Genomic DNA, 13988 nt, shown 5'->3' with positions numbered 1-13988 from the left:
AAGGAAATGGCAACCCACTCCAGTGTTCTTGCCTGGAGAATCTGAGGGACGGGGGAGCCTGGTGGGCTGCCGTCTATGGGGTCGCACAGAGTCAGACACGACTAAAGCGACTTGGCAGCAGCAGCAGCAGTTCAAATCAATTATCTTTCCCTGAAGTAATGACTAGTTTAAAAACAAGTTTTAACTTCTTTACAATGAAATGTAAACAATTAATGGATTGCTGCAAAATGCAAACAAAAGGGAAGGCTTTCTCTAAATTTTTGTCTCCTGTGAACTAAAAAAGCCTTTTGAATTGTAAATTCTGCTGTTTGTTAATGAGGGCAGAAAGGTTGTTTTTTTTCTTTTTTGAAAGCAAACAATTGCTTTGGAAGATAAATATAAACCTCCCCTTCCTTGCCCTTTATTCTTTCTACATCTTGGGTCTGTAATCTTTAAATCTGCTGATCCTCTCTTTCCTGAGGGAAATTCACCTGTATATGGACAAAATGAGTAAATTAGGGTTTAGTAGTGAGTTTCTCCAAAAGATAAATTTAGTCCAATTAAAAGCTAGTCTTTTGTACTGAGTTCTCCTTTCTCTTCTATTGGTATTAAAAACTTTCTTTTATGAAACAATTGTGAAAGCTCACGGTTACTTTTTTGGAGGAGGAGGGAGCCTGTTTATTAATGGACTCATTTGCCAAATAAAGGCTCAATGTTTTATGCTGGTCTAAAGTTCTTTTTTTCTCTCTATTTATTTACACAGATAATTATTTATGTAGTTAGTTAGTCATTCAGTCAGTTAAATATTTGATCTTATTAAGCAGTCAGAGGTGGACCTGGCTTTATGCCCTGGATCTGCCACCCAGTAGCCATACTCAATGTTAAAAAACCTGAGATCATGCCATCGGGTCCCATCACTTCATGGCAAATAGAAGGGGAAAAAGTGGAAGCAGGGACAGATTTTCTCTTCTTAAGCTCCAGAATCACTGCAGGTGGTGACTGCAGCCATGAAATTAGAAGACAATTGCTTCTTGGAAGGAATTCTATGACAAACCTAGATGGTGCATTAAAAAGTAAAGACATTACTTTGCCAACAAACTCCTTATGGTCAAAGCTATGTTTTTTTCAGTAGTCATGTACAGATGTGAGAGTTAGACCATAGAGAGGACTGAACACCTAAGAACTGATGCTTTCAAATTATGGTGCTGGAGAGGACTCTTGAGAGTCCCTTGGATAGCAAGGAGAGCAAACCAGTCAATCCTAAGGGAAATCAACCCTGAATACTCATTGCAAGGACTGATGTTGAAGCTGAAGCTCCAGTACTTTGGCCACCTGATGAGAACAGCCAACTCATTAGAAAAGACCCTGATGCTGGGAAAGACTGAAGGCAAATGGAGAAGAGGGCAGCAGAGGATGAGATGGTTAGATAGCATCACTGACTCAGTGAACATGAGCTTTAGCAAATTCAGGGAGATAGTGGAGGACAGGGAAGCAAAGAGTTGTACATGACTCTTTGGACATGACCATGGGGTCACAAAGAGTTGGACATGACTTAGTGACTGAATAATAGCAAACCTTAACACAAGGTTGAGTAAGCTGGTCCAGCCCCAATTAGCCTTGGGTCATAATTTATGAAATTAAGTAATAAGAAATGTCCATGTACATCACAAGATTTGATGGCATTAAATCCTTCTATGGGCTGTGAAGACCTTAAAGCAAGATGTGTTCATGTGTCTCCAACTTTTAGTGTGGTACTTGGCATACAGTGAACAGCCAGGAAATGTTTTCCCATAAACATGAATGAATGAAGGGAGAGAAAGCATTCAACTTTAAAGGCTCTTAATGTGTATAAGTCATCATGATAGAAAGATGCACTTCAAGACAGACATTCCATTTAGCAAAGAACAAAAGAGCAGCTTGTGGCAGCAGATGAAATGAAATTCTTAAAATTTTTGCTTATTTTATTTAAAGCCCACGTTGATCTCCCTTGTGGCCATGCTCAAATTAATAAAAAAAAAAAAAAAAAAACCTGATTATAAAGCAAGAGGGCAATAGGGGGAAAAAAAATTACAGGAGAGACTTGCAAGCAGCCTAAAGAAGAAAGGAGATTGGGTACCTCTTTCAACTTTTTCCCCATCCCATCAAATAATCCAAAATTATACCTGTTCCCTCAAGCATCAGCAAATTTGTATTTGCAATGCATGATGGTGACATGGAAAGACGGAGAGCTGGACCCACAGGCAGTTTGAATCCATGGCTCCTCCTATCTTTGTAACCATGAGTAAGTTACTTCATTGCTCTGAGCCTTGATTTTCATACATGAAATAATGAAGATGATAACACTTTCTTCATAGGGTTATTGTGAAGAGGAACAAATGCACAAGTCAGTGTGCTCAGTTTTTTCTATTAGTTACCCACCAGGTGCTCAGGACAAGTGATTCTGGAAGTAAGAGGAAAAGTAACCCATTTGTGCTTGTGTGTGATAGTGCTCAGTCGTGTCCAACCCTCTGCAACCCCACAGATCGTAGAGCCTGTGGGTATAGCCTGTGGCTCCTCTGTCCATGGGATTCTCCAGGAAAGAATACTGGAGTGGTTTGCCACTTCCCCCTCCGAGATATCTTCCCAACCCAGGGATTGAACTGGCATCTTCTCCTGTGTCTCCTGCATTGCAGGCAGATTCTTTACCTACTGAACCATTGAGCCACTGAGGAAGTAGGTGAGGTAATTGGGAGCCTTCAACCACATCAGTACCTGGGAGCCTTCAATCACACTGATTTGAAAAGAACCAAGTTCCTAGGAAGTTAAAAAATTAAGAAGGATAATGAGCACTAAATTTTGATATGATTCTACAACTCCTTCTTTCCTTGCGCTGGTTTATTTGACCCTGAAGAGTAACTTTCTCTCAAATTTACTGTACTTCAGAACCACACCTACCCAAGGTATGAGAGAACTCATAGCATCATAGACACAAAAATGTAGCTTCTAGGGGAAAGGGTAAAAGTGAGAGTGTTAGTCACTCAGTCGTGTCCAACTCTGTGACTCCATGGAATGTAGCCCACCAGGCTCCTCTGTCCGTGGGATTTCCCAGGCAAGAATACTGGAGTGGGTTGCCATTTCCTTCTCCAGGGGATCTTCCCAACCCAGGGGAAGAACCTGGGTCTCCTGCATTGCAGGCAGATTCTTACAAATAAGTAAATAAACAAAACAAAAAAGTAAAAGTGCCTCGAGTCCAGAGGTAGCCGGCGTATATATGCTCTATCTTGCATGGTGCATACCACGATTTCTATCTGAAGAGTGACAAAGCTTAGCATTTCCTATTGATTACTTGAAGCTGACACATCCTGAAGGCACAGGCTGTGTAATAAAAAAAAAAAAAAAAAATTCAATTTTCCAGTGCGAGTCCTTGAGTAAGAGCCAACATTGTGCAGTGTAACAAATGCCAGTTAACATAAGGGGAAATAAGACTAAGGCTTTATATAGCTGTTGGTCTTGCCTTAGTAAAACACTTCTGTTTAAGACAATGGTGCAGTTCACTGGATTCATTTTTGTGGTGAATTAAACATTCTTCCTCAAGTTAGTTGAGTTAGCTGTATACACTCCTATAACCACCAATGGTAGATTTTTTAAAGAATATGCTTCTGCCCTTATTATCATGACTTTTAAAGTATTCAGTGGTCTTTTCTTTTAATCAAGAAAGTATTTTCCCATCCAATGTTCAATTATATTAGAAAGAAAAAACAAGCCATTTATAATTAGCTTAAATGGCAGGAACTGAAAGATGATATAGAACAGCCCAACTAATTAACTGCAAAACAGTATGTTATATATAAATATTTGATGAAAGGGTTGCAGAGGTTTATAGTCCCAAGAAATTCTAGTATTTTCCTGTTTGTTTGTTTTTAAGTAAGACGGTATATCCATCACCTCAAGCACCTTTGAAAACATCAAGCAAATTTTGTTTACAAAATTTTACAGTTATTGACTTGATTTGCAAAAGATTTGTGGTGAAAGCTGGAGAGGACAATTGCATTCTAAAAAAAATTCAAAATCCTCTTGGGAAAATTGTGCTTCTAGCCACACATACCCACAAAAGGAAAATATTATATGATCCACCATAGAAAGAGGAATGATAAATGAGCAGTCAATAGTGCAACCTTTAGGTAGGTGGCCTCTCGATACATTGGGGGAATAATATGAGTTTGACTCTAAATGGCAATAAACAAATATTCTGGACAGAACAGTCTGTTGCCTGATTGAATGTCATTTTCTAGGTCTCATTCGCCTGCAAGAGCTCATCAAAGCTCCCTCCAGATATAATATTAAAATCAAAATCCGCCAGCTGCCCTCTGGGAATAAAGATGCTAAGCCGTTACTCAAGGAAATGAAGAAAGGCAAGGAGTTCTACGTGATATTTGACTGTTCGCATGAAACAGCCGCTGAGATCCTTAAGCAGGTAAGAGGGGGAGGGAGGAAGAGAAAAGGGGGGGAATGTGTTCATTTCTCTTTCTCGAAAATGCCATCCGGTATCGCTGAGTGTGGCATGCTAAAACTCCAGCAGTTCAATTAGGCTGAAGATTGCAGTTTTCAGAACACTTTTAAAGAGCCATTGGGCTCAGGTTTCTTTGAAACCAGCTGTTGGTATGTAGTTACAGATGTGTGGTCCTGTGTCCTTCTTGAGAGATTAGTAGATCTTGCCAGCAGACATTGAGATGAGTATCATTTCAAGGTGATAAAGCATCTCTTTTATGTCTCAGAAACCCACCAGATTTTATGTATACAATGCCTGACTTGTCCTAAATACATCTTCCTCATGGCAAGTCCTCTTCTGTGAAACATGCAAGATTACAAGTGTGGTAAAACAAAAAAAGGGAAACAGGGACAAGTCACAGAAAAGATGCTTCTCTCTCCTCATTTGTTCCAAACTCTGAGCTGCCATGCATTGATCTCCATGGATAGTGTGGGTGAAAACACTTGATAAATTGTGAAACCTTATAAATGAAAGATGATAGTAATGTTAAGAGTGATAACAACAGAGCAATACTTTCTGGGCATTTTGGGATGTATAGCATTGGTCTTATGCCCAAGAAAGTTCAGAATTAAAAGAAAAAAAAAAGATTAAACCTAGACTCCTGTTGCTGCTGCTAAGTCACTTCAGTCATGTCCGACTCTGTGCGACCCCATAGACGGAATCCCACCAGGCTCCCCCATCCCTGGGATACTCCAGGCAAGAACACTGGAGTGGGTTGCCATTTCCTTCTCCAATGCAGGAAAGTGAAAAGTGAAAGTGAGTCACTCAGTCGTGTCCGACTCTTCTCGACCGCATGGACTGCAACTTACCAGGCTCCTCCGTCCATGGGATTTTCCAGGCAAGAGTACTGGAGTGGGGTGCCATCACCTTCTCCAAAACCTAGACTAGTGACTCTCAAATCAGAGTGATTTGACCCCTCAGGGACTTCTAGATGTCTGGAGACATTTCTGGTCATCGTACAGGGGACAGTGGCACTCCACTCACAGCTAGTAATTAGACGCCAAGGATGCTGCTAAACATCCTATAAGGCACAAAGTCCACACCCCTCTCCCATCAACAGAGGATGATTTAACCTAAAATGCCTTGAGAAACTCTGCCACAAAGACAATGGGAAAAGCAAGAGAGGCATCCCACATATATTTGTTAATATAGATATTTGCTTTTCTGTTTTTGACTTACTTCACTATGTTAAATAGTCTCTAGGTCTACAGATGACCCAACTTTGTTCCTTTTTATGGTTGAGTCATAGTCCATTGAATATATGCACCACATCTTCTTTATCCATTCAATTTAAGATTGACTATAGCCCTGGTTATTGTAAATAGTGCTACAATGAACACTGGGGGGCATGAGGGAGGAGATATATATATACATACAGCTGATTCGTGTTGTACAGTGGAAACTAACACAACACTGTAAAGCAACTCTACCTCAACAAATGCTAATAAAATAATAATAATAAAATAGAAGCATTAATAAGAGTCAGGGTATTGAATTGGAGGAAAGTAGGCAAAAGTAGCCAGGTTATATTCACATGACCAGACTGGTGACTTTCTGTTTTTCGAGTGGTCACTGTCACCTAAGGCAATGTTTTTATCTAAAATGACACAGGGTGTTATTGCGGTCCTCAGGCTTCCCAGGTGGTTCAGAGGGTAAAGAATCTGCCTGCAATTCAGGAGACCCAGTTTCCATCCCTGGGTAGGGAAGATCCCGTGAAGGAGGAAATAGCTACCCACTCTCGATTCTTGCCTGGAGAATTCTACGGACAGATGAGCCTGGCAGGCTATAGTCCATGGAGTCACAGAGAAACAAACATGACTGAGTAACACATATTTACTTACTTACTAGTTTAAAAGGTATTGGGTGAGCTATGTGGTTGACTGGTAATACACACTAATTTCAGAAGTGGACCAACCCCTCCATGCACATGCAGAGCTGTGGGTTTCTGAGTAACTTGGAAGAGATCTCTTGGCACAGTCGTTCTGCTTGACTCTCCAGTCTTATATCTAATACCTGAAGGGCATTTCTTGGAAGCCATTGAGTCACAGGATGCATATAAAATTGCCACTGAAAACAATCATAGACATCATCAAAGCTAATCCTCTCACTTTATAGGAGGTAACATGACTTTCCAGAGTGATCCATCCAACTCGGCCTCCTTTATCCCACCTTGTGGTTTTTCCACTGTGACACGCTTCTTCTTCAGTTAGGCAGACTAGCCTTACTTACTTATAAAGTTACTTACTTATAAAGTATAGTTCCATTAACACGTCTTTGGATATTATAAGTACCTTTCAGTAAAGAAAGCAAGCATATTGCAGTGATGTCAATGCTGAAAGGTGAATAAATATAATCAGCTGCCCTTTATCCCAAAGCTTCATTTGAGAATTTTAATGCAGTCATTAAAGTGTGTAATGGAGTGTGGACCAGAACTGAGAAAAACACCCAGATTTTATGCAGAGCCCTCAAAATGCAAAGAAGCGTCCTATCCCAAGAGTCTTTTATAACTGAAGCCAGGGACTTCTGTTACATTTAAGGGGATGATTTGCTGATGAGGCTTCTCTTGGTTAGAAATCTATTTGGCTCACATAACTGGTCATATCTCTCCCAAAGGGCAGGCTTGGAACAGGCAAGAGAAATGCCTGGTGGTCATGCAAGGGGCTGCTAGCTTCTTCACTATTTTGCTAAATGTGGATATACAGTTCCTTTGATACAAGTGATTCTTTCCTTGTAGAATAGAGGTTACATCATTTAAAGGAAAAATTTTAAATGAAAATAAAAACACAGAAAATCATCCAAGATAAGCCCTCTCAAGGATTGTCTGGTAGGGTCAAGGAAAAATAGGATCAGTTCAGTTTTGCCCAAGCCATTGACCCAAACACTTCTTTCTCCACCCTGTATTATCATGTTTTATCTTGCATTTGCTTTCCCTATTCGTCTGAATTGGCTGTGGAGCTGAGGGCAAGTGATTGAAGAGACTGTTCATCCCCTCTTTGTTCTAGACCAAAGATCTGAAAAGATTGAGAGGGGAGGGGAACCTTTTTAAAAGGTTCCAACATGAAACCCTTATCTTACTGCATGAGGTAGAAGTATTACCCATTTTTGAAATCAAAGCAAAGGACCAAGGTTGGTTGGATGGGTTTCATTTGGACCTCCAAGAGGCTGGTATGGTTTGAAAAGTTATAAAAAAAGGCCTTAGGACTTTCTGTTCTGGGCAAAGTGGGGCACTCTGTGTGAATGGATACTCCATGTGATTCAGTTGAACTTGCTCCATTAGCTCTGGGCAACTGCATATAGAAGCTTTTTCTGAGACCTTTCCTGTCTGTGGAGTATCTCCAGGGAGTTTGAGGATTCAGGAGTCTAGGGTCCTATTCCAGCCACCACTTAACCTATCTCTTTCTCCTGAGGGAAAGGAAGGAAGGAAAGAGACTCATCTCTTTCACAGAGACGCCAAAGATGGTATCTGACACCCTGTATGTCATCTCACGTCATCTCAGGTTGCTGTTATTGTTGTTGAGTCGCTAAGTTACTTCCAACTCTCTGAGACTCCTTGGACTGCAGCACGCCAGGTTTCCCTGTCCTTCACTATCTCCCAAAGTTTGCTCAATTTCATGTCCACTGAGTCAGTGATGCCATCCAACCATCTCATCCTCTGCCACACCCTTCTCTCCCTGCCTTCAATCTTCCCCAGCATCAGGGCCTTTTCCAATGAGTAGGCTCGCTGCATCAGCTGGTCAAAGTATTGGAGATTCAGCTTCAGCATCAGTCCTTCCAGTGAATATTCAGGGTTGATTTCCTTTAGGATTGACTGCTTTTTCCTGGTTTATCACAGTTTATCCTGAGGTAAATTTAGCATTTTCACTTCAGAGTTGACCACACTGATCTCAGATGGGTTAAGTGCTTCATACAAGGTCACTCTCTGAACTGCAGGACTGGGTCGGCAGACCACCTGATCTCAGAAACTGTGAGTCTACTTTACCGTAAAGGGCCCCCATTTTAGAGTGGAGAAGCCTTCCATTCTGAACTAGGCTTCCAGCAATGTCTGGGGAAAACACAACCAGTTACTGCTCTTCTCCTTTAGATGAAATTAGTATTATTAGTTTTTACTTCTTTGGTGACTACAATCACTGCTGAGAAAATTTTCTCTGCCAGGTCAACTTGGCTTTCTTCTCATGCACATTTCTCATTATTTTTCTGTACTTCCCTACACCTTCATCATATTTTACTTTTTAATGATTCTTTAGAGAAGAGAAATCCACTGCACTTTAAGGAAGATATTTGACATTTATCTAAAAGTAAAAACTGGAAGAAAGTCTATAGTTATTCTTGGCCATGCTAATCACTTCAGCAAAGTAATTATTTCTATTCATATTGAACAAGTACTATATGATGAGAATCTGAAAAGTTATTTCCCAAAAATTCGTTAGAAATTCAAATGTCAAGACTTGATTAGGCTACGGAGGAGCACAGCTCTCATGTGAACAAACTGTCTTTGTGAATTTCTTCAGTCTGAGAGTGGCCCCAACAAGCGTCAACATACACGTGGGACCCATCAGGTCACTAGGGGTCTTCTTCGCCCCCTGTCCCCCAACCACCTCCCAGCAGGCATCCTGCTGCTTTCAGAGGATGCCGAGCACGGCTTAATCCACCTTTAATGTCGAAATCCCAGGTCAACAGCTCCTCCTGACTTCCACCTCCCCCAAGTCTCTTTCTCCTCCTCATGACTCCTCACAGTCCGCCACATTTTCACGTCCGCTCATTCCCACTGAATGTGATTCTACCAAGAGTAGCTGATGGCAGATAAAGATGAGGCACAGGGTAGGAGGACTCTGGGTGGGGAATTCCAAACATGTGTCTAGTGCCATGCTGGGTGATAAGCAACATTCTCCTTTCATAAACATTACAGCCCTTGATAAAATTGGTACTTTTTTTTTTTTTTTTGCAAATGAAAATTGAAGCTCAGGGACAGTATTAATTTTGTCAACCGAGCATGCTCTTAATGCAAATTCCTGTGACCTATGTAATGTAACCCACCCTCCCTCCTCTAGCCTCTTTGCCTCCAATACCCTATTTCAGGGACACTCTGCCTGGATATGTAATATGGCCTCTTTTCCTTCTGTATGACTTTCGCACTTGCAATTGCCAACACCTTTTTCCAAAATCGTCCTCACCTAAGCCACTGTGATTAATCATTCGGAGACAAAGAAGAAAGAACTCATTCTTTATTTTAAAATATTTATTTATTTGGCTGCAACAGGTCTTAGTTGTGACAGGCAGGATCTTTTGTTGCAGCGCACGGATTCTCTAGTCGCAGTATGTGGGCTCAGTACATAGCTTGTGGGATTTAATTCCCCCACCAGGGATCGAGGGGCTTTCCAGGTGGCTCAGTGGATAAAGGATCTGCCTGTGATGCAGGAGATGTGGAAGACATGGGTTCAATCCCTGGGTTGGGAAGATCCCCTGGAGGAAGAAATGGCAACTCAGTCCAGTTTTCTTGTCTGGAGAATCGGGTGAACAAAGGAACCTGGTGGGCTACAGTCCACGGGGTCTCCAAGACTCAGACTTGACTGAAGCAACTTAGCACACCCGGGATCAAATTCACATCCCCTGCCTTGCAAGGCAGATCACCAGGGAAGTCCCAAAGAAGGAACTTGTTTCTCGTTTCTTGTGACCTTGCACTCTACTTAGTTGCTTTGTAACTTTAATAAAAATCTATAATTAATGAAAGACATTGATCCATTTGTTATCCGTATCCCCTACTATACTCTTCTATATAAGAGGATAGACGCCTTCTTTGTCTCATTTTCCTAAATCCCCCATATTAATTACATTATTTAACACACAATAAGGGCTCAATACATTTCTATTAGATGAATAAATAAAACGCATGTTCCAAGAACTGTGCTTTAGGCTCTTCATAAATAATCTTTCTTATACCCCACTCAGTATGCTGAACTCTCAGCTCTGTCAGGCACAGTGAACAAGTCCTCTGTGCCTCAGTTTCCTCAAAAGCAAGGTTTCATTCAACCCCAAAGTCCTGTATTATTAACTGTGATATGTTTGAGCTAATAAAATGCATTTTACGACCTGAAAATAAATGTGCTTCTTTGGAGAAGAGCAGAGTTGTTTTCAAACCCTGTAATAGGATTGAGAAAGCAAGTCACTATTTCAAGCATAAGTAGCGGGAACTTAATGGTCCTCTGATGGGGAGGGAGGGGACGCAATGGTGCTCCATCCAGCTGGGATACTGCTCTAGGGCTGGACTGATTTTCTGAGACAGAGAGTGGCCACTGGGTGAGTGAGAACATACTGTTTCTGACTCGGGAAACCTGCTCTCTTGTTTACATGAGCAAGTACATCAGAGGGGAGATGTTTTCCTCCCTTACAACACTCGTGGCAATAAGCATTAAGCTATAATTGAGCCATTAGTCTCCATAAAACATTTTAGTACCAAAATATTTTGTAGAATTATATTGCATTTTCTCCCATCAACATTTGTGTGCTTTTGTTGTTTTTTTTTTTCTTTTGTTTCAATTAACATAAAAATGAGGCCAGGCAGAAAATGCACTTTTTTTTTAATGCCCAGCTTCCCTCTGCTAGGAAGTACAATGTCAATGCTGATTAATCAAATAATTTTGTGCATTGATTTTTTTTTTCTCATATAAGCTATGCCTAACAGCTGTGACTAAGGCAAGAGGTATAATTTCATGTTTTAGATGGGTTTCATTTCACGTTTTCACAGAACAGAAACACTATCAGTCTTCATATCTTAGGACAGAAGACATCAAATTAAGCAGTATACACTGACATGCTAAGAGGTTGCACACTTGTGTTTGGAACTTACATCCGCGAAGTCAGATCCCCAAGTCCATTATTTCTAGTCATAGAACGCATAGAATAAGTCAAAGAAGCTACCTTTTACTCAACACTTATCATGTGCCAGGTACTGTGCTAAGCAGGTTAAATGAATCATTCAATTTGTATGCAGAGAAAATTCTGCATACAAGAAACTGACAGAGCTCAGCGAGGTTTCATAACTTACCCAAAGTCACAGAACTAGCTAGTGGCTAGGCTGCGATTTGAAACTTGTCTCAGGATTTAAAAGGAAAAGAAAGTATCCTATTCTACTGCTATTGTGTGCATCAAGATGTCAAATGATTCTTCCAGTAATGGCACCTGGAACACACTTTAATTAAGCTTTCTGCTTCTTGAATGCTGTTATTTCCCTTGATTCTCAAATATCCAATCATTTCTAGTTTACACAAGTCCGCAAGAAATGCTGTTTCTGCTGAAACCCAGAAGTGAACATTGTAGGCACACGGCAGAGCAATTTATTCTTTCATCCAACACCTATTTGTCGAGCACTGATTAAAGGTGATAAAGACACAACAGCAAAGACAATACAAAACCCCAAATGTTTGCCACTTTAAGGCAAAAAGAGAACTTGAAACTGAATGTCACAAGAGTTTAGCTATCCAATGCCAATATACTGGTTGGAGACCACAAAGCAATTTTTCCACAGTGGTAAGGGACTGGGACTAGAATCTTGGACTGTAAGTCGTGAGTTGCAAATTCTTTTCTTCTCCTAATAGGAGAAACTAAACACCATTTATTGGGTAGACACTGTGTGTCAGAATAGGCTATGTATTGACTAAAATGACATCTTTTTACTGTCTCAAAATATCCCATGTGACAGATGAGAAAAATGAGGTTACAGGGTGAGGGCTAGAATTTCAAACCAGGGTCTAAAGTGCCATTGATCTGAATTCCTTAGACACTCTTAATGTTCTACTTTGAACAAGTCTGTTTATTCCTCTCAACCCAGTCAGCTCATCTGTAAAAAAGGATTGTTGGATTCTATTCTAATTGTTGCTAATCTTCCCTTCAGCTCTGAGCTCCCATGCATACAAGTGAGCAAGAATCCTCTTACTAGTGTCTAGACATAAAGAACTTGCGCATGGCCTTGTACTTAGTTGACTTTCAAAGAAATGGGGAAATAATTAAGCAGTTCATTCTTTTTTAAGGTTTTTTAGAGTCCTTTAGTAGTCTTTGAGATACTTAATTGATGATAAGTTCATTACTTGTATAAATTCTGACAATGTAATAGTGATGAATTTCAATTTATACTAACTAGATGATAATTTGTAGTATGTTATATAATTATTTTGGCAGCACATTCCTATCCTAATTATGTTTCTCTCGGGCTGATATTAAAATCTATTTACAATTCCTGAGCACATAGTTAGTTTGGGTTGTAAGGAACAGTCATAGATATGAGTGTGTTATTAAATATACACAAGAATTAATTGAGCTTTATGAATAATCAATGATTTCCTGAAGGGGTTTGCAATTTGTTTATATTCTTAGTGCACAAGATGCCCTTTTGAGAATTCTCTAAAATCTTCAATGAGTAGATTTGGAAAAGGACTTAGATTTGTTTCAATCTGAATTGAGAGGTAATAAAAATCACATATATGCCTCAGAAAATGCTCTAATGCTTAATTCCAGCTACATCAAAATTTGGCTGTAATAGGCAATAAGAGAAATTATCTTTGCAATGGAATTGGGGGCAATTTAAAAGGAATCACATAAAGAGTTTGAAGACTGTATCAAAGCATGTCTTAAGCCCAAGTAGAGTCAATGAACCGCAGTTCTATTTAAAATTTTAAGGATGTCTGTGTCCCTCAGCATGCCTTTCTCAGGGGAAAGGATCCATAGCTTCTATCAGATTCCATAAAGAGGCCTGAAGACTGAAGCAGGTTAGAAATCACTTTGTTATGTTAACTATACCTACTTCTTCAACCATCCATAAATGCAAAGTGAAGTCGCTCAGTCGTGTCCAACTCTTTGCAACCCCATGGACTGTAGCCTATCAGGCTCCTCTATCCAGGCTTCAGCAATACATGAACCGTGAACTTCCAGATGTTCAAGCTGGTTTTAGAAAGGGCAGAGGAACCAGAGATCAAATTGCCAACATCTGCTGGATCATGGAAAAACAAGAGAGTTCCAGATAAACATCTATTTCTGCTTTATTGACTATGCTAAAGCCTTTGATTGTGTGGATCACAATCAAATGTGGAAAATTCTGAAAGAGATGGGAATAGAAGACCATGTGACCTGCCTCTTGAGAAACCTATATGCAGGTCAGGAAGCAATAGTTAGAACTGGACATGGAACAACAGACTGGTTCCAAATAAGAAAATGAGTACATCAAGGCCATATGTTGTCACCCTGCTTATTTAACTTATATGCAGAGTATATCATCAGAAACACTGGGCTGGAAGAAGTACAAGTTGGAATCAAGATTCCCGGGAGAAATATCAATAACCTCAGATATGCAGATGATACCACCCTTATGGCAGAAAGTGAAGAGGAACTAAAAAGCCTCTTGATGAAAGTGAAAGAGGAGAGCGAAAAAGTTGGCTTAAAGCTCAACATTCAGAAAACTAAGATCATGGCATCTGGTCCCATCACTTCATGG

At 40.3% G+C, this 13988-nt stretch overlaps 1 protein-coding gene across 4 annotated transcripts in view; it reads left to right on the top strand.

Annotated features, from left to right (window-relative positions):
- Positions 1 to 13988, top strand: part of GRIK1 (glutamate receptor, ionotropic, kainate 1) — a 473915-nt gene that overhangs the window by 319281 nt on the left and 140646 nt on the right. For all 4 annotated transcript variants that reach the window (XM_010855823.1, XM_010855821.1, XM_010855820.1 and 1 more), the window contains one exon: positions 4251 to 4432. In XM_010855823.1, coding sequence (XP_010854125.1) covers positions 4251 to 4432 — 182 coding nt within the window. The remainder of the gene's footprint in view (positions 1 to 4250; positions 4433 to 13988) is intronic.

The sequence above is a fragment of the Bison bison genome, unplaced genomic scaffold, assembly GCF_000754665.1.
Source record: "Bison bison bison isolate TAMUID 2011002044 unplaced genomic scaffold, Bison_UMD1.0 scf7180017864368, whole genome shotgun sequence".
NCBI classification, from domain to species: Eukaryota; Metazoa; Chordata; class Mammalia; order Artiodactyla; family Bovidae; genus Bison; species Bison bison.
This window is presented reverse-complemented; position numbering and strand designations above follow the sequence as displayed.